At 36.4% G+C, this 24,209-nt stretch overlaps 3 protein-coding genes across 4 annotated transcripts; all 3 read left to right on the top strand.

The window, feature by feature from the left end:
• The first annotated feature begins 3,036 nt into the window (after positions 1-3,036).
• On the top strand, positions 3,037-6,253 carry LOC137733449 (squalene monooxygenase SE1-like). Its single transcript, XM_068472600.1, has 7 exons — positions 3,037-3,436; positions 4,038-4,327; positions 4,451-4,619; positions 4,727-4,945; positions 5,030-5,305; positions 5,512-5,790; positions 5,904-6,253. The coding sequence occupies exons 1-7, from the start codon at positions 3,218-3,220 to the stop codon at positions 6,039-6,041; spliced, it is 1,590 nt and encodes a 529-aa protein (XP_068328701.1). The 5' UTR covers positions 3,037-3,217; the 3' UTR covers positions 6,042-6,253.
• Positions 6,254-9,651: 3,398 nt separating this feature from the next.
• LOC137733215 (mediator of RNA polymerase II transcription subunit 15a-like) lies at positions 9,652-17,624 on the top strand. The gene is made up of 11 exons (XM_068472370.1): positions 9,652-9,716; positions 10,130-10,244; positions 10,467-10,521; positions 11,318-12,451; positions 13,254-13,324; positions 13,472-13,546; positions 13,676-14,845; positions 14,962-15,306; positions 16,858-17,043; positions 17,149-17,237; positions 17,417-17,624. Exons 1-11 carry the CDS (start codon positions 9,652-9,654, stop codon positions 17,622-17,624), a joined length of 3,513 nt encoding a protein of 1,170 aa, XP_068328471.1.
• Positions 17,625-18,216: 592 nt separating this feature from the next.
• Positions 18,217-20,377, top strand: LOC137735694 (uncharacterized). Of its 2 annotated transcripts, none has more exons than XM_068475140.1 (5): positions 18,217-18,330; positions 19,055-19,153; positions 19,246-19,638; positions 19,764-19,819; positions 19,916-20,377. In XM_068475140.1, the coding sequence occupies exons 2-5, from the start codon at positions 19,096-19,098 to the stop codon at positions 20,090-20,092; spliced, it is 684 nt and encodes a 227-aa protein (XP_068331241.1). In that variant the 5' UTR covers positions 18,217-18,330; positions 19,055-19,095; the 3' UTR covers positions 20,093-20,377. The 2 variants fall into 2 exon arrangements, with proteins under 2 accessions (XP_068331241.1, XP_068331240.1); XM_068475139.1 differs by having other exon boundaries at positions 19,246-19,671.
• The last annotated feature ends 3,832 nt before the right edge of the window (positions 20,378-24,209 follow it).

Genomic DNA, 24,209 nt, shown 5'->3' with positions numbered 1-24,209 from the left:
TTACATCTGAAAGGGAGAGGTTTTATGTTTGCTAGGCTTAGTGTGAGCAACTTTGTGAAACCTTTAGAATCCTTGCATTCATTCATAATCCTACATTATTGGTGAACAAGCTGTGTGGATCTCTTTGCTCGTAAGGAGGACCTATTGTGACGTAATCATCCAAAAGAGAGCAAAAAAAAAAAAAAAAACAAAAACAGTGTATTGCAAGACATAAGTATTTGGTAAAGCTTCGAGTCTAGTTTCTATCAAATTGAGTCTTGTAAAAATCTTATTCGTTAGTGGATTCTTTAACTGGTTGTGTGTACATGAATTTTCCCCGTTGTGTGTGGGTTTTACCACGTCAACGATATTATGTTATTTGCATCCACATATTTCTTCTTGTTCACATTTACGTAGTATGATTGAAACCAAGATTCAAACATGCCACTTAGAAATTTTTATTTGGATTGTTTACCTGTTACGTTTGAGTTCATAGATCTATCCTCGTTTTCAGCTTCGACTTTGACAAAGCATTGCTTCCGTACTAATGGCTTGGAGACCTGACTTTCCCACTTGCCCCAAGAGCAAACAAATAAACAATGGGGTCGATGTATCAAAAAAATAAAATATAGGAAAACAAAAACATCCCCATTGCTCCCACGTCTACATACTATTATAAATCATTTGTTTTTAAGTATTAATATTAATTTTCGAGCCACTCAGTACTGGTTGTATTCTTCTTCATTTAAAAGTGAGATGTCTTAGATTCGAATCTCGTAGATGGCAAATTCGATACCAAATTAGGCTGCCTATTATGTAGCTTAGCCGAACTCTCTATTCCTTTAGTGTAAAATATCAATGTACTCAAAAAAATATTAATTTTCAAAAGGGTGGTGCATTCACACACTTATGTTTTTACCTCATACACCTCTCAAAAATAAGTGTGTAGATAACACAACCTTTTAGAAAATCTACACTTGATAAAATAAAAATAAAAATTAACTACTTATTTATTTATAAATTTATTTTTCTATACGCATATTTTAATTATTTCTGATAGCTATTTCAGCCTTCAATCAACTCCTAGTTTCATCCATTCGAAAATTAAAAAAAAATGGTTTGTAATTTATTATGTGGCGGACATCTGTAAGCCCACGCACATATCTTTGACACATCGACCAAACTTAGTCTCAATGGCAGTGCCAACACTCTTTGACTAAGTTTTTAGATGAATTCACCGTGTGTTTCGCTCTGTCATCTTTTTCATTTTTTTAGTCAACACTCGGAGATCATGGTACGTCATACGTGATCTTTAATCCACCATGTGTTATTTTAATAAATTTGGAACACTACGAAAAAATTCAAAGAGAACAATCGGAGTTCTAAAAATCTATACAAATGCATTCATTGGATTTTTTCGAGTTCGAATTGGAAATTTTAAAGGCAGAACAAAGATCCCTAAAATTTCCCAAATTCTATCCAATTAATATAAGAATAGGAGGCAAATGAAAAATAGCTACCAATTCATGTGTTTCGACAGGTTTACTCATGGAAGTTGCATTCATTTTTTTATTTCTTATTTTTTTGTTAAATGATTACCCAAAAGATTATATAGTCATGATCCGGAGATACATTTTAGCACATATTTTTGGCACAGTTCGGTTAGTCTCGTTTCATAATGTATTTCAACAAACCGTTTATATTTTAAATATTCTTTCAAAGATCATCTTTACTAAAAATCATCCATATTCGAAGTTATGACTATTGAGTTAAATAGTAGTCATTTTAGTGTTTCTTTGAAAAAATTCAGTCATCCACTTTCTCCACTACAAATGAATGTTTTAGGGCCCATCATGGATGGTTGTGCCTTAAAAAAAAATAAAAATAAAATAAAATAAAAAACTACTTCTGTTGTGTTTCAAGAATATTTAGATGTAAAATAAAGTAGATGAGCACTTGATAAGCTCTATTTTTAAAAGTGTTGTGAGTATAAAAAGTAATGTAAAGGTGTTTGTTAAATTTTAATGTGAGTGATATAATATAATTCTATATAATGACAAAAATAAATATGCTAGCAGATGGTGGCAACGACAGTGGTGGCGAAGGCAGTGGTTGGCAATGGCGATGGCGATGGTACCAATAGTAAGGTGTGTTGGTGGGATGTAAAAGTAGCACTGGTGGCAGCGGAAGTGATGGTGATTTTGGTGTGGTGGTGGTGGTGTCAATAGCGGTGACATCGATGGTGGTGGTAAGGTTGGTGGTTGCAATTGTAGGTGATGACAACGACGTTGGTGACAATGGCAATGGTGGTAGCGGTAGTGATGGCAGTGACAATGGTTGGGGGTGGTTGTGCCAATAGTGGGGTGTGGTGGTTGGCGTGCAAAGATAACATTAGTGGTAAGGGCGACTATGGACTGTTATGATGGTGGTGGCAAAAGTTATTGTGGTTGTGGTGGCGGTTGTAGTGGTTGTGGCGTGGTGACAATTGTGGTGGCAAAGATGGTGACAACCATTATCACGCCCTGACCAACGAATAAAGACTATTCACGAGTTAGGGTGTGAACCATATCTTGGTTGTAGAATTTATTTCTATAGCTAATATATGGCTCACATCCTAGTTCGTGAATAGTCCTTATTCGCGGGTCGGAGTGTGACAACCATCGTGGTGGTTGTGTAAGGTAAGTGGTTGTAGTAGTATGTAGTGGAGGTCACTTTGTTCTCTAAGCAATAATATAATTTTTTAAAATTAATGAGGGTATTGGATGAATGAAGAATATTCATTAAAAGCTCTCTGCTTTTATGAAAGCAGTTTTAAAAGCAACTTACGTACTGCTTTTATATATATATATATATATATATATAAATTAAAGAAAAACCTCGGAATACACACACACACAATAAGTTTCTATATAACTTTGGACAAGGGAAATAAAAAGATTAGCTGTAATCAAAATCAAATAATGCATAAATGATTGTGACACCATTAAATTGTCCCCCAAGTGACTGTATCTTTGTCCTCTTGCCCACACGATTTTCACATAATCCACACGCTGCTAAAATTCATTAATAAAAAAATGGCCAGAAACACCGCGGCAGTTGCCTACCAAGTTACCAACTGCAGTCTCCCATTCTATATAAACGCCCTTCAACTTCCATCATAAGCATCAAGCACTTCACCTTCACAACCAAATTCTAGACAAACAAAAACACTAAATCGAAAAGATTAATTAATTAAATTATGGTTTATGAGTATGTTCTTGCTGGTGTCCTGGTTTCTTTGTTGAGTTCTGTTTTCTTCCTCATCATAAACACCACCTACAGCGAAAAGAAGAAGGAAGACGTCGCGAATGTTTCTGAAACTGGTGTTTTTTCGGCGACGGAGATTGAGAAAAATACTGATGTTGTCATTGTTGGTGACGGAGTTGCTGGTGCTGCGCTTGCTTACACTCTTGGGAAGGTGATCATCATTTTTCTCTCTTTATCTTCATAATCTACATTCTCTAGTTTATATTTTTTATTTTTGTAAGATGAATTAATGTTCAATAGAAATCGTAATCATCGTCAATCGTTATTAGCATTATAGTTTTTCAACTCTAGTTATTTTTTGACTTTTTATTTCTTATTGATTCATTTTTTTCTTAATCAAAACCCGATTTCATAGTTAAAAATGCTTGAAACATCGTTTTTAACCAGGGAAAACAAGAATGGACCTTAATATTACCCTAAACGCGCTTTTTAAATGTTTCTCACTAACATTTGTAGCATTTATATAAACCGTACAATGGAGGATTCAGTCAATAAATGAAGTTATCAAAGCCAATTTCTTTGTTTTTATCTTTATGAGTTGGCTCTAATATGGGGTGCTAATTGCAATAGTGCAGTCCAAACAGAATATTAGTCTTGTTCACACAGCTAAACTTTGGTTTATGGCAGTTTGTAACTGTCATTCTTTTGGCTAATTAAGCATTCGGATCTTCTTGTCCTAGCGGAGCTTAATTAAAGTTGTAATTATGTAGCCTTTTGAGTTAATCGTGAGTTTTGGTTCTTGTTAAATATAGGAAGGACGGCGTGTACATGTGATCGAAAGAGACTTGAACGAGCCAGACAGAATTGTTGGTGAACTATTGCAGCCTGGAGGCTATCTCAAGTTGATTGACTTGGGTCTTGAAGATTGTGCTAATGAGTCCATTGATGCTCAAAAAGTGTTTGGTTATGCCCTTTACAAAAATGGCAATGACACAAAACTGTCATATCCCTTAGAAACATATAGTTCAGATATCGCCGGGAGAAGTTTCCACAATGGACGTTTCATCCAACGAATGCGCGAAAGGGCTGCAACTCTTTCAAAGTACGTAAATTCCCATTTTCCTTCTGAGTATAATGAGAAGATCATCATGATTTCTTGGCTGTGATTGTTTTGATGTAATTTGTTTTGTACCTCTTATAATGTCTGACAATGTTTTCTTTGCAGTGTGAAAATGGAACAAGGAACAGTGATAACACTAATTGAAGAAAGTGGCACTATCAGAGGAGTGATGTACAAGAACAAGGCCGGAGAGGAGATGAGAACATATGCTCCGCTAACAATAGTATGCGATGGCTGCTTTTCAAATCTGCGCCGCTCTATCTCTACTCCCAATGTAATTCATTGATTTCAGTCTTCAGAATTCGAACATTTCTTTTATATTTTAGCATTGAAGTGTTTGCTATTATAGACCAACAAGACTAATTTGTCTAAATACTGCAGATTGAAAATCCATCCTGCTTTGTCGGTTTGATCTTGGAGAACTGTGAGCTTCCTCATGCAAACCATGGACATGTGATTTTGGGAGACCCTTCACCCATCTTGTTTTATCCTATTAGTAGCACCGAGGTTCGTTGTTTGGTAGATGTACCTGGCACAAAAGTACCATCAGTAGCTAACGGTGAAATGGCTCAGTATTTGAAAATCGTGGTGGCTCCACAGGTATCTATTATTTTGCTTGACTTTATTAAATTTCAATGCCATTCATTTCAATCGAAAGGGACTAATCTGAGGAATTTGCTTCAGGTTCCCCATCAGCTCTTAAAGGCTTTTCTAGCAGCGGTTGATAAAGGAATTATCAGAACAATGCAAAACAAAAGCATGCCGGCTGCTCCTCAGCCCACCCCTGGCGCAATTTTATTGGGGGATGCTTTCAACATGAGACATCCTTTAACTGGAGGAGGAATGACTGTGGCTCTTTCCGACATTGTTCTTCTAAGGGATCTTTTGAGACCCCTAAGTGACTTCAACGATGCACCTGCTTTGTGCGATTATCTTGAATCATTTTACACGCTCCGCAAGGTATATTGCCGCATTTCCTATATGTAAATTAAAATTTTCTCTTATTAGACAGTCTGACATGTTATATTGTTACGTCAAGCACTGATTCACAATTGAACAACATAACAAGTCAGATATATATATATATATATATATATATCTTGGTGAGAGCATATTATCATGCATGTGGAAATGTGTGTGATGAAATTAGTTAATTTTCAATGCAGCCTGTGTCATCTACTATAAACACATTGGCCGGTGCCCTTTACAAGGTGTTTTGTGCATCGCCTGACCTTGCAAGACAGGAAATGCGTGAAGCATGTTTCGACTACTTGAGCCTTGGCGGCATCTGTTCAAATGGACCAATATCTCTACTCTCCGGTCTTAACCCTCGTCCAATCAGCCTGTTTCTCCATTTCTTTGCTGTGGCTGTCTATGGAGTCAGCCGCTTAATGATTCCATTCCCTACACCGAAACGGATGTGGTTAGGGGCTAGATTGATCGTGGTATGTTTACTCATTTTCCCAGTACTTTCTCATCTGCAAGCTCGTTATATAAGTCATATTACAAACAATACAAGCATGAATCGCTAACTAATCTTTTGGTTTTCAATTTTCAGAGTGCATCAGGAATCATATTCCCGATAATTAAAGCCGAAGGAGTTAGACAGATGTTCTTTCCTGCAACAATGCCAGCATATTACAGAGCTCCTCCTGTTCACAGAAGAATCGAAACAAGAACGAAGCTTAAATGTTAAGAAAAAACCAAACAAAATACTTGTATCATATTAGCATTTACCCTCGCAAACAAGGTGAGGATCATAGCTGAAATTAGGAAAGAAAGCCGAGCAATTATGTTTCTCAATTCTTTTTAGCATTTGTTGTTCTGTAAGAAACTTGTATCAAACTCTTGCAGTTCGTAGTTAACCTACACATATTTTTTTAAATGTTTGACTTAATTGGTTCTACACGATAAGTCTTCAACTCTTGCAAGTTTCAACTTTCAACTACTTTTCTTTTGGGGAAAATCTTGGAGGCATTTTGTTTTGTTTGGAATTCATTAGAAAAGTGGTTCTGTTCCACCGTGTCGTTCATTCATATTATAATTAAAATACTTGTATTTGTTTTCCTTGATGTCCACTAATAATAACTTGTGCTTATACTGTAAAAAAAAATGTTCATAGGGAGATTCATTCTTGGGACTTGAAAATTGAACATATAATCTAACATGTATGACAAGATCTAGCAATTAAATCAACATGTAAAGCTAGATATGGTGGAAGCAAAAACCATGAGAATAAACTAGATTCCCTTTAAGATCAAAGATCTAAATTGTTGATGTATCACATGTTAAAATTTGGCAAAATGGGTTAGTGGGTCTCTTGGGCCACCTTTGTATATTCTAAAGTCATTTTATAACTTAAATCAAGCCCAATGAGTACCCTTGTACTAGGCTAAGCTAAAAACTATTTAAGACCCAATATAGACGTATAAACGTCAATTTAATTAACTGATTCTTTTGAATTAATTTCTACCTCCATTCAAATTTAAACCACAATATTACCAGATCATTATGAGATTTAGCTCACTTTCTCACATCTTAATGTAAATAATATTGTTTGTCAAAAAAAAAAATTAATCTAATTAATTAATTACTCCATCATTTGGTGTTCATCCAATCTATGGGTGTGCGGTCTATTAGAGCATGTCTAATGGTAAGGGTAAGAGTCATGGACTAAAGACGAAATCTTGCCCCCAAAGTGACACTATTTAAGCAATCTTGCATTTAAATATTCTGTTGTTCTAATGGTAAAAGCGGATAGAGGTTAAGAAGTGTTAGGTAACAGTTTTTATTGAGTACCAGTTCTATCATAAATTGGTCCCTTGAGGAGTCCTGGGTGCAAGCGGAGGCTAAACTGGCCTCTTGAAATGCCTTAAGCTATATTAACTTAGGCAAGATATGTCTTTGTCATTTAAATCACTCAATTCCTTGTCGATTAGAATAAAACATCAGAATGTCTCTTTAACCTAACTTCTTTAGATTACTTCTAACAGTTTAAGATGTAATAATCTAAGTTGGTAGTGCAATACCGATATCATTTGATAGCCTCACAATTATTATGTAACATTGGATAAGAAAAAAAAAAAACTTCAATAATTATGATATAACTTTATTAAAATAAAAGGTACTATACAATTTTTTTTAAAAGAATAATGTAGAATCTCTCTTCTTGTTGAATATCATGTACACAAAGGGAAGGGAGAAGATTTGAATAGGAGACGCAGTGGGTTGAAGATGAATACTCTAATCACCAGGGTTGTAAAATTTCTCCACTTGGTGAATATCAAAGTCTATTTTTAAATATGAGTATTAGTTTAAAGAAACATTTGAGTATTGATAAGTAATACGAAGGATAACAAAAATGAGCCCCTAAAATTTAAAAATCAGAAATATTTAAAATGACAAAGTGACTTATATATTGGTTAGGTCATTTGGCTAAGACAATGTGTTGGATTCTGCTCGAGTTTGAAACCTCTTTTCTTTAATTAAGAATAGTTTAGAATATTGCGTTAAACAAATTTGACCGAGTGGTTGTAACGCTCCTAGTAGATGCCTAATAAAATCTAACATTACAATTGCGTAACATTCTTAAGAGATGCGCAATGTACCCAATTTCAAAAATATGTATATCTACACCATAGATGTTCTTACCATTACGAGCTATTTAAAAATCATCTATATGAAAACATGACAGACTAGGTTAACGTTCTTTGGATATGTGCAATGAAAATCGATAAAACAGACACATAACGTTTGTACAAAATGTGAAATATGTGATAGAAACGACGTGTAACGTTCTTAGAAAACACAAAACAACATCTCACAAAAAAAGATGTGAAACGTTGTTTGAACATGTGCAATGTACTAAAAAAATAACAAAATAGTAACAAAATCCAATGTGTGACCCAACTTGCCAACTTGAACGGTATCCACGCTTTGGCGGGGATTTTATATCTAATGACTTTGACCTGTGGCAAGTCCACACGAATACAAATTCCTTGCTTGTCAAGCATACCTACCTACGCACGGTTACACTGTATAATATATACACACTCTCATGCACTAAACTACACGCGGCGGGAAAGGAAAGAGTCTTTTGAGCACGCAGTCGATCAGTCGCCCTTTCCTCAGCCGCGAGTCCTCCGCAAAACCCTTTTTCTGATTGTGTCAATCTCCGATTTCTCAACCGATACTCTTGCCGGCGCTTTTTGTGAAGACACAAAATAGGTATAAAATCCTTCTGTAGATTTTTAATTCTGGTTTTTTATTTTTTGAACTTTTTATTTGGGTGCCTGCGTTTTCTGGGGTTTACTGGGTGATGATTTTGTGAATTGGTTATGTGTATGTTCAATTTATGTATTGGATTGGTTAAATTTGGTGTTTTTTTTTTTTTTGGGATTTTTACTGCACTTGTTTTTGAGTTTTTATTGGAGATGCTATGTTTCTGTTCGAGTTAATGCCGCTACTGGTTTAGTTAAATTCATTTGTTTTGGGGTGGGGGCTGTTTTTGTTGAAGGTTTTTCTTGCAATGTCGTCCCGGAATTTGGAGAAATCTCTGAAGTTAATATACTTTTAGGCAAAATGCTTAGATGACAAAGAAGAAAAAAAAAATAGTGAAACTTAAAACAGGGTGAAATGCATTTTGGAATTGTAAGCTAACTTTTTGAAGGTTTAGTGGTGGTTCTCCATCTATGCTTTGCAAAAAGGTTGTTTCCACGAACTTTTCCATTGCGCCAAGGCTCGTTCTTAGAAAGTTACCCGCTAACCATAAAATAATCTAATGCAATCCTAAAATGATGTAGTCTTGAACAAAAGTAACATCACATAAAACATAAACATAGGATAGGATCATGTAAGCCATATCTCAATATTTTTTATAAATGATTTTAAGTTTTGGTCTCCCATTGTACAGGGAGATAGACTTGGCACTTGTCTTTAATAAGCATGGTTTTTTTATAGTATCATTTGATTAAGTGCGGTGCAAGTGATTTTATATAAATCTAGTCATTGGAGATGCCTTGTATGGATATGCTTTGTATGTGGCTTTATTTACCTGAAACTGATAGAAGTGTTTAACAGAGAAAAATGCATGTATATATTGTACGATAAATAACAAGTAGGTTGTCATTTGGGAGGGTATTTTATGAAAGCTTATATAGCTCTCCTCAATGTTTGCATTTCTGTACGTGCCATTTTTTCTTTTGAATGTAATTGCTTGTGAAGTACTTTACATAGCTTTAAACCTTACAAAATCTCTGTTGTTTATGGATTCTCAATATTAAAGGCGCGCTCAAGCTGACCACAATATGGATCCAGTCAATTGGAGAACTAAATTTCCTGCAGAGTCTCGAGAAAAAGTTGTGAACAAGATGTAAGTTGAATTGCATTATTCATATCAAAGCATCATTTGAATTCCCCTGTAAGGGTTTTTCCTTTTTTTATTACTTTGATTCTGTCTTATCATTAGATTTTTGGATTAGTACTTTAAAACTTGTTTAAGTACCCGAAAATTCAATTTAGAGGTGATAAGCTTTATGATGGCTGAACTTGGGTGAGCTTCAGGATGACCAATTGACAAGCCTGGAAGGGAAATATTTAATATATCTTCTGAACTAGATATGAAATTTTTAAGCCAAGTTATGAGAATCTGATAGACTAAATATGTATTATGATACTGTTATTTTACTAAGCAGGTTCTGATTAGTTTATGAATAAAATTAATTTTGTAATTTTATTGGTTGGCATGGCCAATACATTCTGACTCCAGAACAATTTATCATGCAGTATAAGTAGCTTAATGAAGCGTTTTCCATTTTCTGAGCACGAGAAACATATGTCTGATTACAAGAGGATAGCTGTAAATTTCGAGGAAAAGGTTTATATGGTTGCCAGAGACCAGGTAACTTAAGTTATGAGATGCCTTTCTTCTCAAGCTTATATTTTCTGTTATTTTCAGAATTTCCCCTCTCGAACCTAACAACCTATGTTTAATTTGGAAATAAACCTAGAAGATAAATCTTTGCAGTTCACTGACGCTTTTTTTTATATATGCTGATTAGAAAGAATAGTTGAGTAAATATTTTTTTATCAGCCTGAAATAAACATTTCTTGTTTAATTTAGCAAGACTATATAATGCGGATCAAATCGAGGTTGGAGTCAAAAAACTTGAATCCAGGTATGCCATTATTTTGAAAACTAAATTATTGAGTTTAGCAATATCAGATTGTTTGAAGTTTTGCTTCTAAAATAGACTGTTTATGTGCATTATGTATGCTTGCCTTCATTTTAAAGAAGAAAACAAAAGTCGGTTATATATTTTTTTTTCCTTAAATCTGGAACGGTGTTAACATGTAATGTAATGTTAGCTATATCTTTGTTGGGTGCACATGATATCATCTTCCCTGGCTACATAATCAATATTTTTTTAAATCATAAAACGGAAGATCATTTGTGGTTTTTGTAGGGAAAATCTGAGAACTGTTTTTTATATCTTTGGTGGCTACGAGAAACTTTTCTATGAATATGCTTACACTGGAAGCTTGAGATATCAAATCTCTCTCTCTCTCTCTCTCTCTCTCTCTATCTCTGGTGTGTGTGTGTGTGTGTGTGTGTGTGTGTGTGTATCTTCACGTCATTTGCTTTCCCAAGTGATACTATTTTTTCAGTAGTGACGGAAGAATATTTACATTTTGAATAGTGATGAATTTGTTGATCACTATATTCTCAGAAGCTTTTGCTCCGACAAGGGACAAGGATTATTTTATATTCTAATACTTGTGTCGCATGTGTACTTCAACCAACCATTATAATGCCTAACATCAGGAGTTGAACTTCCAATGGGAAGTTGTAATTACTAGGATTCCAGTTCAGGATCTCCTACATATATTTCTTGTATTCTTCAAAATTTGAATTAATTAATCTTTTTTTTTATCATTATTTTATAATTACATCGTATGATATTCATCTCCAAGGTGGTAAGCAAGGCCAATCGATTTCTGTTCAAGCCACAACTCTGTCCCAAGCACATGAACAACATTCATTGCCTAATGTTCAAGATAACACTGCATCTGGTGGAGTCGTTGCTAGTTTAGCATCTGCACGGCCCACTGTCAGTATTTCGCCTCACGTTGCTGTGCCAAACAATGCTAGTGAAAATTCCAATTTGCAGAGTGTGTTTGGTAATTCACAAAGGTCAGTAGGAAATTTATCAGGGAGTGGCCAACCTTTTAATATTTCTGTCAATAATTTGAGACAGAAGCAAGGGAGACAAAATTCACCCCAGATCGTTTCCCAGCAGAACCATGAGCAGCTAAATCCTCATCTTTGTAAGCAGGAAACTATCTCACCATCGTATATAACCCACAAGCAACTACAGCCGCAGCACCACTACCAACCGAAACTCTTAAACCCTACCCAGCAACAGACCTCTCAACAATCTATGTTGCAAACTCCTGTCATGTGCCCTTCGGAGACGCGCGTTGCTCCACTTTCTGATATTTGGCAGGATCAGATGTCTTATTTCAATAAGACAACACAGCCGGGGAATAAGACTCAGTCACAGATAGCCTTTAGGCAAACAAACCATTCACAAGTGGCTCTGGATAATCATCAAAATGTGTCATCAAGTTCACAGAACCCATTAATGCAATCACAAAAGCAAGCACATTTATTAGGGAGAAAGTTGACTGCTACTAATATGCAACAGAGCCACTTAGATGGGCAACCAAATGGCTGCCCTAACTTGCACCAGCAACAGCCCAGTTTACCATGCCAACAGAATACTGTACAACAGCAGTTTCAGGTACAGAAAATAAATCATTCAAGTGCACATCATGAGCAATTGAGTGAAAGAAACAATATGTATGTACTGCCACAAAGCTCACAGCTGCTTGAAACACAGTGTGCCAGCTCAGGCATGCGCCTATTCGAGGTTAAAATGGAGGGGCAAACGCAACAGAAAGCTTCAGTTCTGCTGCCAAATCAAGATCAAGAATCACAAGCAGATTCTCTTGAGAGACGACTGAACTCACAAACAAAGCCACAGAAGATGGAACAACTGCCAAATCCATCAGCAGAAGATCAGCAGCAAACATATCAAACATCAGGTAAAACTGTGAAACCGAATTATGTATCAGCAGAAAAAGTTGATTTATTAAATAAGAAAATAAGTAGAAATACCGCCCTAGATTCATTGTTGATAAATTATTGAGTTGCTAATTTCTATGATCTTATTCCAGAAGTGTGGAAAACTTCTAACTAGGACAGGCTAGTTCTGATCAACCTAATAATCAAAATTAGCTCATGAAGTTATGTAGTTTGTTGTTAAAATTAGTTCTAACTTTGTAGTAACATTTGGGTATCTGTCCTGAAAATATATGTTCTGACTACCTAGTTTCTTATCATTTTGTTGGTTTTGTTATCTACTGATTGACATGGCCTTCTCTTCAGTATGAGCCCTGGTTGCTTAATTTCTCTTGCAGTTTTTCTGGATTCTCACATCTTTTAGTGGCGCAATAATATATTTTCATGTGACTATGTATTTGTTTTTGCAATATTATTACGAAGCTTTTGAATGCTCTATTAACAAACTACAAAATCTGCCCAACTACATTAGCTGGCTTCTAGGAAATGTAAATATCTGCAGTAACGATGTTATAAGCTCGCTCTTTTAATTTAAACTCATTGTCATTTTCTGCAATCCTGTGGATTGGAAATTTTCCCTCAATTGTTAATTTTGTACAAAGAAAGGCTCACTTCTTGGGGTATCTTTTTATTTTGATTCTGTACGGATGTTTCTCTGAAAACCCTTTGCAGAATTACATGCAATCATCATCTTATTTCCGCTTTCATCCTGTCAGATCTACTCTCAATTGACTTGCACTCCATCTTTTTATACTCGTTCGACAGGCACACTAACTTCTACATCTGCAAGAAGGGTTTCAATCACAGAGAACTGGCAAGAGGATGCCTACCAGATGGTAATCTCTCTCTCTCTCTCTCTCTCTCTCTCTCTCTTCCTGATTTTGTCAGTAAAACTAAAATTACTATGATCCCATTGTTGTGTAGGGCAGTTAATTAAAGAATAAAGCTGTGACTGAATAATTTTTTAAAATGTTACTTCGCAGCTTCAAAGTCTAAAAAGCAAGTATTTAACACCTCTGACTGATATGTATAGTACAATAACGTGTAGGCTCCAGCAGGTAAGTTATCGTTCACTTCAAATTTTCTGCCTTAGGTATCCAACATCAGATCAATGGCTCTCTTACATTAAAATTTTAGGACGACAAGTTTCTATGATTATTTGTTGAAGTTCTCTTAATTTTCTCCAGCTCAACTCTATCTCTCAACAGACAGAAACAGGCAGCATTGAGAAACTGAATTCATTGAGGAATAGGGTGAATACAATCATTTCTAATCTAAGTTTTCCCAAAAGCAATATTCCACCTTCTTACAAGGAGAGTCTGGGTGTATTTGAGAAGTACATTATTTCTATTCTTAGTGTACGTGGAAGGGGAAATTCTGGTCCCTCACAGCAGCATGGACAACGATCTTCTGATGTGCACTCTATGCGTCAATTCGTACAACTTTGTTCTCAAACTTCTCCAGTTCAGACACAGCAAGACGAAAAGAAGCCAACATTTCAGCCAGTGAACTCACAGGATTCTGCAACAACAATACAGCGGAGCAATGCAACGAACTTGGAAAACGATTCTATGTCTGTATATGAGCACCCAACCCTGCAGTCGACTGAGAAGTATTCAGGAAAGATAGGCTCATTTAACATAGTGCAGCAGGTTTCCTCAGGAAACTTAAATATTCCTAGAAGCAATCTCCAACACGTTAAGACCTTGTTGTCACATAGCCCCGTGCATGGACCACAGTCAAACGTGACTTCTTTTGAGTCAAGCTGTAATACACTTCAAGAGATGTGCCTGAAACAACCTAAAGAAGAGCGGGATGTGCAGACTCAGACACAGAAGCAAGAACTTCAAGATAGGCATGAGATGCTGCACCAATCAGTACAACAAAAACAAATTGTGCAACAGCATAGCAGGCTGGTAAGGTTGCAATCTGGAGCTTCATTTCCTACTGCTTTGCCCAAAACTTATGGTTCTTCCTGCTCACAAGTTCCTCAGTGTTCTACAATTGACAAGAAAAATCTTCCGATGCCTCTAACAGAAGCTAGAACCACTTTCCATCCCATAAACTCACGCTCTATTAAAACTTCTTGTTTGGTTCCCTTGCCTTCATCATCTGTCACGGGAGATTTTGAGAGACCTATTTCTGATACTTCATCCCTATCAAATGCTGGAAGTATTGGAGATGAACAAGTAAATATTGCAGCAAAATCCCCATCACCCATTGCCATCGGTACTCCTGGGATATCTGTTTCACCCTTACTTGAAGAGTCCAGTAACGTCATTCATTGTGATACATCTACAACAATGTCTGATGAGTTGAGTGCTTCTGAGCAGCCTATTCAGCGCTTAATTAAAGTGGTCAGTTTGAACTGTTGCAAGTTTCTCTTTGATTGTTTTAGAAAGTGTTGGATTTATTGCATAACATCAAAATTAAGATATATAAGATGCAATGTAATTTTCTTTTTCTATTTCAGGTGAACTTGATGTCATCTAAGGCACTAAGTGCTTCTGTTTTGGACATTGGCTCTGTTGTTTGTACAACTGATAGGATATCAGGATCAGCAACACTTACAGGATCTGGAGGTTCAATAGGTGAGGATTTAGTGGGCATGACCAATTCTCGTTTGCAGAAGAGTTATTTAACATGGCAAGGTATGACCTTTGGAACAAAAAATACGAAACGCTGCAGAAGTACAGTGCCAATTGATGTCATTGCGTCAGCAACTGGAAGTATCGGTGATAGTTCAAAGTTAAGTGATATGGAGATATTTGACTTGGAGTCAACTGCAGTATCTTTATTCAAAAGGCCAAGGATTGAGGTATGATGCTGCTCTGAGAGGTTCTTTTTAATTGTTTAAAGCTTATATATGATTTATCTAAATAATAGTACCATGTCATGGAGATACTGTTTACGACAGAAAATCAATTTAGCTGAAAAATTATCATCAGTGTGATCCTTCTGGTTGTTATGGTTCGGTCATTTTATTTCCTTCACCATCTGATTCAAAAACAAGGTCATCTCCCGGTCTCTTCTACTCGAGGACCCAAATACTCTTGACTTCTATTTTCTTTCTTTCATTTTCTACAACTGTCTGACTTCTGTGACAGGAAATCTGTTGTCATATCTCTCATTTCTTTTAGGGTTGTTTTATTATAGTAGCCCATAGCCTAACCTAGACAATGCCGTGAAAAAGATTAAAATTCATGTATTATGTGTTCTGTAATAGTTCTTGAACTTTAAATTCTACCAAGCGTTCTCTCATCCATATTTGTCTGAGATGTAGATTCCTTTTTTTTTTTTTTTTTTTTTTTTTTTTTGTGTCATCTTTTTAAATATATAGCAAGTTCTCACTTCTCATCATTATTGTCATAATATATTATCTCCATATTTAAGCCAGGAAAGTTGAATTCCGTGATGGATTTTTCAGCATATTAATTGGTATAACTTTTTAGAAATTGATTCATAATTTTTAGGCAGAGAAAGTCAATTGTTTTTCACTATTCCAGTTGGGAATTGTTATTAACACTTCAAAAATCTCATTCTACACTCTTCACAAGTGTATTTTTTTTTTCTAATGATAGAAAATTTGGAGTACCAAATGAGATTTTTGGATACTAATAACAATTCCCTTCCAGTTATTTGATATTGTCGTTGAGTTGTTTTGTGGTATCCTATTCTGGTAATCTTTTGTACATCTCTTAAAGTAAGACTCCTGGTAGGGTTCTCCGGGTAAGTCTTGGCTTTGAATTTGTTTAGTCGGTACATAAATCAGAAGAGAAGCAGCATAGAAAAGAATATGAATCTTACCTCCCATCTCAAAACTTTGGGTTTGAGTATGCCTCCTTAGAGCATCTCCAAAGGGGATGTCAAAATGTCCACATAAGCTATAACAGTAAAAAAAAGACCACACTAATGTTCTCCAACCAAAATGTCAAATCCTATGCGGCGATAACATGGATTGGCAGCAAGAGAGTTGTTGTTAGATTTGACAGCATCTTCAAAATTAATTATGAATGCTTTTTATTAATTTTTTATTGGTTTAATCATCATTGCAATTAATGTTGTTATTGACCCGTTTTCCTTTTGTTCAATCGAGCTAAGTGAACGGTTCCCTCTTGTTAAAAAGAAATGGTGAACGGTTCGGATTTCATAATTATTAAGTGCCTTTTATTCAGTTTTTATTAATTTAATCATTTATTTTATAATATAATAAAATAATAATTTAATTTGTCATATCGGGTGGACAATAAAACTTTAAAAAAAAATGTTAAAATGCCACATAGCCTGTCAAATTTAAATTTTATGTTCAAAATTTGACATCTCCTTTGAAGATGCTCTTCTGGTTATAATTATATACTAAATGTTGCAGGTGAATCAAACCCTGTTAGAAGAAATTACAGCGATCAACCACCAACTAATAGACACTGTACTAGATATCAGTGATGAAGATACCCCTCCGACAGTAGTCTCAGCTCAATTTAGAGGTGGTCAAGGAACCATTGTCCGGTGCTCCTTCATTGCCGTGTCCATCAGTCCCAATCTGAAGTCACAGCAGGTTTCACCTCAAACGGTGTGTCTTGCACACTAGTTTAAATGTGATTCATAAACTATACATGTGACGATTCTATCCCAGTATGACTGCTTTTTCATGTCTATGCAGTTTCCCATCCAGCCTTTACGATTGCTTGTTCCTGCAAATTATCCATTGTGCTCTCCCATATTTCTACACAAGCTGAGAGTGGAAGTCAGGTGAGACATTGCTCTCGCATACATTTTGTGTGCGCATAGGCATTTCTTAAGTTGTATTCCGGATGTTGAAAATGTACTAGAAGCTTTTGGTCGAATCGTTTTGTGTATCCTGGATGAATGAATTTAGCACGCCTAGTTTCCGTTTATCCTTTTGGTCTAATCCGTTGTTGGTCTGGCAGTGATGAGCTAGAAGATCTTTCAGCAAAGGTAAAATCAAAGCTGAATATGTCTCTCCGGAGGCTGACGGAACCCTTGTCACTTGGGGAGATAGCAAGGACGTGGGACGTTTGTGCGCGAGCCGTTATCTCCGAGTATGCACAGCAGAATGGGGGAGGAAACTTGAGTTCCAAGTATGGAGAGTGGGAAGACTGTCTCAGTGCTTCTTGATTAATCAATTTGTATGTCCAAAACAAAGTGCTTGTTCAGATTCTGGGCTAGTTGTACAGATTCTGGATATTTGTAATTTTATTTATTTGTGTTCCGGATGTTGTAAATTAAGTGTTGCGGATTATATCACCTTATAAATCTTTGACCATCCAATAGTGTTTGCAAATTGTAGAAACTTGTTTTTGAATATTTTATATTGAAATTTACAGGTTCATTTGGAAGTATTTTTAAAATTACTGATAACATTTTTGGTGAAAATAATTTTAAAATAAATTTTTAGTAAAACGCAAGTAAACCCTAAAAAATCACTTCAAGTGCTTCACTAACTATACTTATTGTCGTGGTACGGAATTCTCTTAGAATTGTGAAAATATGAATTTACATGCTATCAAACGTAAATCTAGATCGAACGGATAATATGAGAAGAAAATTTTGAGAAAGGGACGGCGGTGATTCAAATTGTCTAAATCGAACGGATAAGCACGGGTGTTAGTCTCGTAATTACATTTCCCATGAGGGTTATAAGTGTAATGATAACATAAAGTTACCGTTGCAACTCACCCTCACCCGTCTATAATCAAACGGCTACCCTCTCCGTTCTCAAATTTCAAAAACTTCTTGTCATCTCCTCTGTCGTGAATCGTGATATTTCTCAATAATCTGGGTTCTTCGTCGTTTATTTCGTATAAGCCGTTTTCCCTCAAAGGTATTATTTCTCGTTTTTAATCTCTAATTTCTTCGTTTTTAATTGTATTTCAATCAATTTTTAATTTGGGATTATAATCGATTTAGGGTTCATATGAAGGGTTGATTTGATTTAGGGTTTTTGTGATCATGCTTAATCTTGTAAATTATTTGGCTTCGGCTTTGAAAACCACGATCAACATTTCTGTTGGGGTAAACAGTTTGCAGAAAGAAAGGCCCTTTAATGCCTAATTAATTTCATTTCAGTGTTTGTTAAATAAGAAATTGATATTATTAATTATGATTACAGTGTAATCTCTCTTTATCCATCAGTGTTTAATTTTTAAAGATGCCGAATTTCGGAGATGAATGTCTAATCTTGAGTATTTCTTGAGCGTAAGGATCAAGACTACCCAAAAAAGTATTATTTCTTGTGAGGTGTGAATTCCTGGTTCTTTGGTGTCTAATTTCTTTAGTGTTTTAAAAGAATCTTGTCAACTATTTGTGTGCGGATAATGTTTAATATCAACACATGCAAAAAATGAGCGTAGCGGCGATGAGAATGCTTTGTTGGATGTACGGCCACATGAGATTACAATCAGTGATCTGGCATCTTCAGGCTCAATTATCTGTGCGAAGGAATATGCTGAAAGAGTTTTTTTGCATTGTATCTTGTTTTCGGTAGTGTGTATGGAACTATATCACATGCTTAGTTTCCGTTGTTTCCGTATGGATTGTTTCTACAGTTAGTAGAGGATCAAATTGAATTGGCTATAGAAGGGAACCAATGGCATCACAACTTGGTAGTTTCTTTCGAGATCAGGATCTCAGCGTTCACTCTAATGGTACTTGAAAGTCTAGTTATGCTCTTATTTCAGTATCTAAAACTCCTGTATGGCTACAGTTAGATGGTTAACCCTTATATTAACTGCAACAGGAGCATCTCTTGTGGGGAAGGGTGGTGGCTTGAAAACACAAAGGAAAGTGGGGCTTGGTGGCAGGAAACCGCTTGGTGATCTATCGAATTCAGGGAAGCCTGCTGCTCTGATCCAGGCATTACAAAAGCAGCCTTCCAAGGAAATCATTCGTGATGATTCAAGCAATAAGAAAGGCTTGTCTAAAGTCTCGGATACAGTTCAAACTCGTAGCAGGACGGCGCTAATTGACATTTCAAACAGACAGAATGAACAGGGGCAGAAGAAGAAGCACAACATAAAGCAGGTGAGTGATGTGGCAGAGGGGCATCTTTGTTTTAATGATGTTTCAGGGGAAGGATTTCTGCACAATCATGAAGAGTGCATTAAAGAACAGACCAAGAGTATGGACATGGGTCAGTTTCTGATGACACTTGGACTAGATATTGGTATGATTATATGTTTAGAATAGTTTGCGTTTCTTGAAATTCATGATTTTTTGGGGACACTTCAATTTATTATTTGATCCTTTTTTGTTCAGGTTCTTCCAAGAAGCTTTCATTTCAAAGTGCACCTCCACTGCCAAGGAAAGATGATGTAAGTTTTGGATTTCATTCTTCTTTTGCTCCAGGAGTATTTTGTATTTTGGATGTTGGGTAACCAATTGCTTTTGTTTGTTTTTTGGGTTTTCAGCCCGAGAGTCCCCCGAGGGAGTGGGATTTGGAAGAGATGTCTGAGTATGATTTCCCCTGGCTGTCTGACAAGCTTGACTCTCCACCTCGTTGCAAGTCTCCAAAGTCACTAAATTGCAATGCTGATTCCCTTTTGATTTGGGACGACTGTGACTTCAAGCTGATGGAAACACCATAGTTTCCAATTTTTATTCTCCGAAGTGTGTACATCATGGGACGGAGCATCAGTTCTCAACTGCAAATTGATGTAGTCACAGTACTTCCGGATGGTTTGCTTTTCGTTGATTGAGCAGAATTTGGTTTATGTTTTCATTGTTTGCTGTGTTAACTGAGCATCATGTAGTTATGGTGATGAATGCTTGATTGTTTTGTTTTGACTGCACATTGTGTAGATATGGTGATCTGATGAGATATTGATGTATCTGGTTCTTTGAGGTATCTGAACATTCGTAGTTTCAATTCAAACCCTCTCTACTTCTTGTATGTCCTGACTTCATCACGCCTTGTTTCTTCAGTATTGATCTACATGTGCTCAACTATTATTATTTTCTTTTGATTACGAGATGTTGGATCATTAACAAAACAGTAAACTGTAGCATCATCATATCAACATCCGCGAGTGCTAATCTTAGCTTGACTGAATCGATTAGACCCAGAAATTAAAGTCTGGTCGTACTGTTTTGTATCAGCAAAATGCAGAACAAGCCCTATATAAACAGGAAGCTAGCGCGGCCTTTTCTTTCTGCAAGTCAAGTTTCCGGCTAGGATCACGATTTTGATTGGTATAGGCAAGTGTTGAATCCCTTCAAACTACACATCTCAATCTTTGACATGTTTGTAAATTGTACTGGATTCGTGAAACATCTTGCGCTCTTTGTTATTTACTTTCTGCAAACTGCAAGGACCACTATAATGTTAAAGATGATCAGTAGAATCTGGAAAATCCTATAGTCTTGTTTGAACAGGGCCATCACTGCTTCCACAAGTTGATAGGGCTTTTCTTGTTTAACCTTGGAGTGTACATCAAAGAAAAACTCCGAGGTGGAAGATATGTCGGGGTTGCTTCCAACTCTATCCCCATGGAACCGTCGAACCATGGAAAACACCGAGAAAGATGACTTAGAAAAATAAGTGTTTAGTGAACTAAATTGATGAAAATAAAATAAAACTCAAACAAGCTAATTAAGGACAGTTAATGATGGATTAATGAATTGTCGCTTAGAACTACGGTCTAATAGTGTTCCTTTTCACTTGTAAGTAAGAGGTCTTAAGTTCAAATCAAGCCAAAGGCGAATTTGAATCACATTATGCTAGTCCATTGTCAGGCTAAGCCCACCTCCCTCCCCTTTAGTGTAGATGTAACGACCCGTCCCCAAATATTACGGTTTTATAATTTTAGAATGTGAAGTTATGAAAATGCCCTTCGAAGCAAAAACGTTGATTTTTGTTGACCACCTTGTCATGTCACATAAGATTTGTTTCCCTGACGCATTTTGATAGTACTCGTCGTTACGAACACGTGGGCGTAAACGGAATGTAATTTAGAGTTATAACGAAGAAGTTATAAATGAACAAAGACAAGGGCAAAATGGTCATTTGATTATTAATTTGGAAGGCTCCAGATTTGCTAGAGCATTGATCTGGTGCCATGTGTGTGGCTAGGATGGAAAGATAAGGAGAGAAATGAGGGAAATGAAAGAGATGGACGGAGGAGAGAAAGAGGAAATGAGAGAAAGGCGGGGAGGCAGACCAATCAGAAAAGAAAGCAAAGAGGGGAAAGGAAGGAGAGAAAAACCACCCAATCCGGATCATCCCTTCGACCCATGGACCTGACCCGGTTTAGCCGGACTTCTATGAGTTTTTTTATAGTTTTCCATCAATTTTTCAACGAGTTTCTTCGAGCTACCGCCTGGAAAAGCGCTTGTGACCTCTCCTCTCTAATTTCTATAAAAAAAAATACCCGAGCCAATTTGACCCTAATTCAGAAAGATCGAAGCTGACAGCTTTGAGGACACCACGGCGGCGATCCACCACTCCAGCAACATTCACCGTCGATGACCACCACCAAATGACTCCTCTTGAGGTCAGGAACAAAGCCCAAACAAGTTTGAAGGCAGCGGAGCTGCGGATTTGACGAATCGAAGAACACCCATTTTTAGAGTTTTCGATGGAGGTTTTCAGGTGTGTTCCGGCCGAATTGGACTTCGGCTCAGGTATGAAAGTTCTTCCCCTTGACTTTACATTCCTGTAAAATTTGGTAATTTTTGGAGTTGGTCGAAAAATTGGGTTTCCATTCTTCGGAAACCGCCACATGCGGCGGCGTGTGGGGGGAACCCAAGATCCCTCTTTAGGTTTTTCGACGTGCCGAATCCAAATCTAATGTCCGTTTTCCCAAATTCTATCATTTAGGTAGAGTTTTACTAAATGGTCACAAATTGTGGTTATGTGCATCCGTGGGAAGTGACTTCATCCTCACTAACTCGAGCTGCTCCTGGGCAACAAAATATATGTGAGTGGACCCTTGCTTAAATTGCATGCTTTTATAAAATATTAGGCTTGCATGCATTTCATATTTCATGACTTGATTATGTTTTATGATATGATTTACAGGTTTTTGGATTTATGCTTTATGAATGATTTATGATTTATTAAAATTGCTTTTATGCATATTTATGATTTATTGAATTTACGTTTTTACTAAAGGTTATGAATTATGGGATTTTCATATATGGAATTCTATGGATTTACGAATGTGAATTATCATGGATTTATGTGATGAGACTTTGAGCTTTTGAGCTCCGGATTGATATGAGATTTTGAGATATGTTTCAGTGCTTATCTAGTAGGTTATAATACATCACATACACACAACCGAATATGTAGACATCTATGGCCATAGGACACAATTGATGATATTTATGATATACCCCCCCCAACTTCACTAGCCCAAGGCTAGTGTCGGTGTGATATGTTATATGTATATGTTTCTTCTCTGGCGTAACCCAGAGTCGTACAGTTTCACCTTCGGATGATGGACCCCTCCTTTCTTCTCTGCTGTAACTCAAAGTCATACAACTTCACCTTCGGGCATATACATATATATAAATATATCTTTTCTCTGGCGTAACCCGGAGTCGTACAGCTTCACCTTCTGGTGATGGACCATGATTTCTTCATTGGCGTAACCCAGTGTCGTACAGCTTCACCTTTGGTGATGGTTATGCCTTCGGGCTACTATGATACCCCTAGTGAGTACATCATGGATGAGATTTACGAATTTGCCTTCGGGCGGCGATATTTCCATTACTAAGCAATGTTTCATACGTACTAGTTTTACAAACATTTTTCATGGCATGCTAGAATTTTTAGAAAAACCTACTATGTAGTACTATATATGTGTGTGTGTGTGTGTGTGTGTTTTCAAAATAAAGGGTTAGTATGTTCATAAGAAATGGTTTTCTTATTATTAGTATTATTATTATAAACTTTGGTCCACTCACTCTTTTAGGTTTGCACCCCTTTCAGGAGTTAGAATCGAGGCATATAATCCCGACATCAGAACACTTCTGCATAGGTATCTTAGAGTTTCCTCAGTGTATGACTCATTCTTTTGTTTGTACCTTTTATTATATTCCTTCACAAGATTCTTGAGTAGTTGTATGCTCTGAACACGATTATGCATTGGTGTATCTATTTCTAATTACATATTTTATTTATATGCATGTTTAAAATGGCTTCGTCACCCTCGAGTGTCAACTAACACGTGTCTACCCTGATATTTGGGGATATCGGGGTTGGGTGTCAGTAGATAATATCGTTTGTTAAAAAAAAAATGATACATTAATGAATTGATATCAAAATTCGGACTAACTCAACGGAACTGACTAAAAAGAGGGTTTAAGGACCAACTCAACAAAAACCAAACAGAGCACAGCGTCGGACCAACTCAACGAAACTGAGTAGGAAGAGGGATTCTGTACCAACTTAACTGAATTAAAGTAGAGGAAAGTTTCGAACCAATTCAACAGAACTGGATAAGGAGAGGGATTCCGGACCAATTCAACGGAATCAAAGTAGAGAAGGGTTTTAGACCAACTCGCCGAAATCGAATAGGAAATGGGATTTTGAACCAACTCAACGGAATCTAGACGAAGCAACGTCCCAAATCAACTCAATAGAACCCAAATGAAACATAGTTTTGGACCAACTCAATGGAAGCAAATAAAATTCTAGGAACCTAGTTTAGAATAACTTAATGAAACTAGACAGGATACAAGTTTGATGTCACAACTCCC

The sequence above is a fragment of the Pyrus communis genome, chromosome 5, assembly GCF_963583255.1.
Source record: "Pyrus communis chromosome 5, drPyrComm1.1, whole genome shotgun sequence".
Classification (NCBI taxonomy): domain Eukaryota; kingdom Viridiplantae; phylum Streptophyta; class Magnoliopsida; order Rosales; family Rosaceae; genus Pyrus; species Pyrus communis.
This window is presented reverse-complemented; position numbering and strand designations above follow the sequence as displayed.

What these genes read in the sequence shown, in the direction of transcription:
- LOC137733449 (XM_068472600.1), top strand. Translation starts at nt 3,218, where the DNA reads ATGGTTTATGAGTATGTTCTTGCTGGTGTCCTGGTTTCTTTGTTGAGT. An exon ending in TTGCTTACACTCTTGGGAAG is followed by an intron (nt 3,437 to 4,037) that starts GTGATCATCATT and finishes TGTTAAATATAG; the next exon opens with GAAGGACGGCGTGTACATGT. An exon ending in AAATCGTGGTGGCTCCACAG is followed by an intron (nt 4,946 to 5,029) that starts GTATCTATTATT and finishes AATTTGCTTCAG; the next exon opens with GTTCCCCATCAGCTCTTAAA.
- LOC137733215 (XM_068472370.1), top strand. Translation starts at nt 9,652, where the DNA reads ATGGATCCAGTCAATTGGAGAACTAAATTTCCTGCAGAGTCTCGAGAA. An exon ending in GCAAACATATCAAACATCAG is followed by an intron (nt 12,452 to 13,253) that starts GTAAAACTGTGA and finishes CTCGTTCGACAG; the next exon opens with GCACACTAACTTCTACATCT. An exon ending in AAGAGGATGCCTACCAGATG is followed by an intron (nt 13,325 to 13,471) that starts GTAATCTCTCTC and finishes GTTACTTCGCAG; the next exon opens with CTTCAAAGTCTAAAAAGCAA.
- LOC137735694 (XM_068475139.1), top strand. Translation starts at nt 19,096, where the DNA reads ATGGCATCACAACTTGGTAGTTTCTTTCGAGATCAGGATCTCAGCGTT. An exon ending in GACACTTGGACTAGATATTG is followed by an intron (nt 19,672 to 19,763) that starts GTATGATTATAT and finishes TTTTTTGTTCAG; the next exon opens with GTTCTTCCAAGAAGCTTTCA. An exon ending in CACTGCCAAGGAAAGATGAT is followed by an intron (nt 19,820 to 19,915) that starts GTAAGTTTTGGA and finishes TTGGGTTTTCAG; the next exon opens with CCCGAGAGTCCCCCGAGGGA.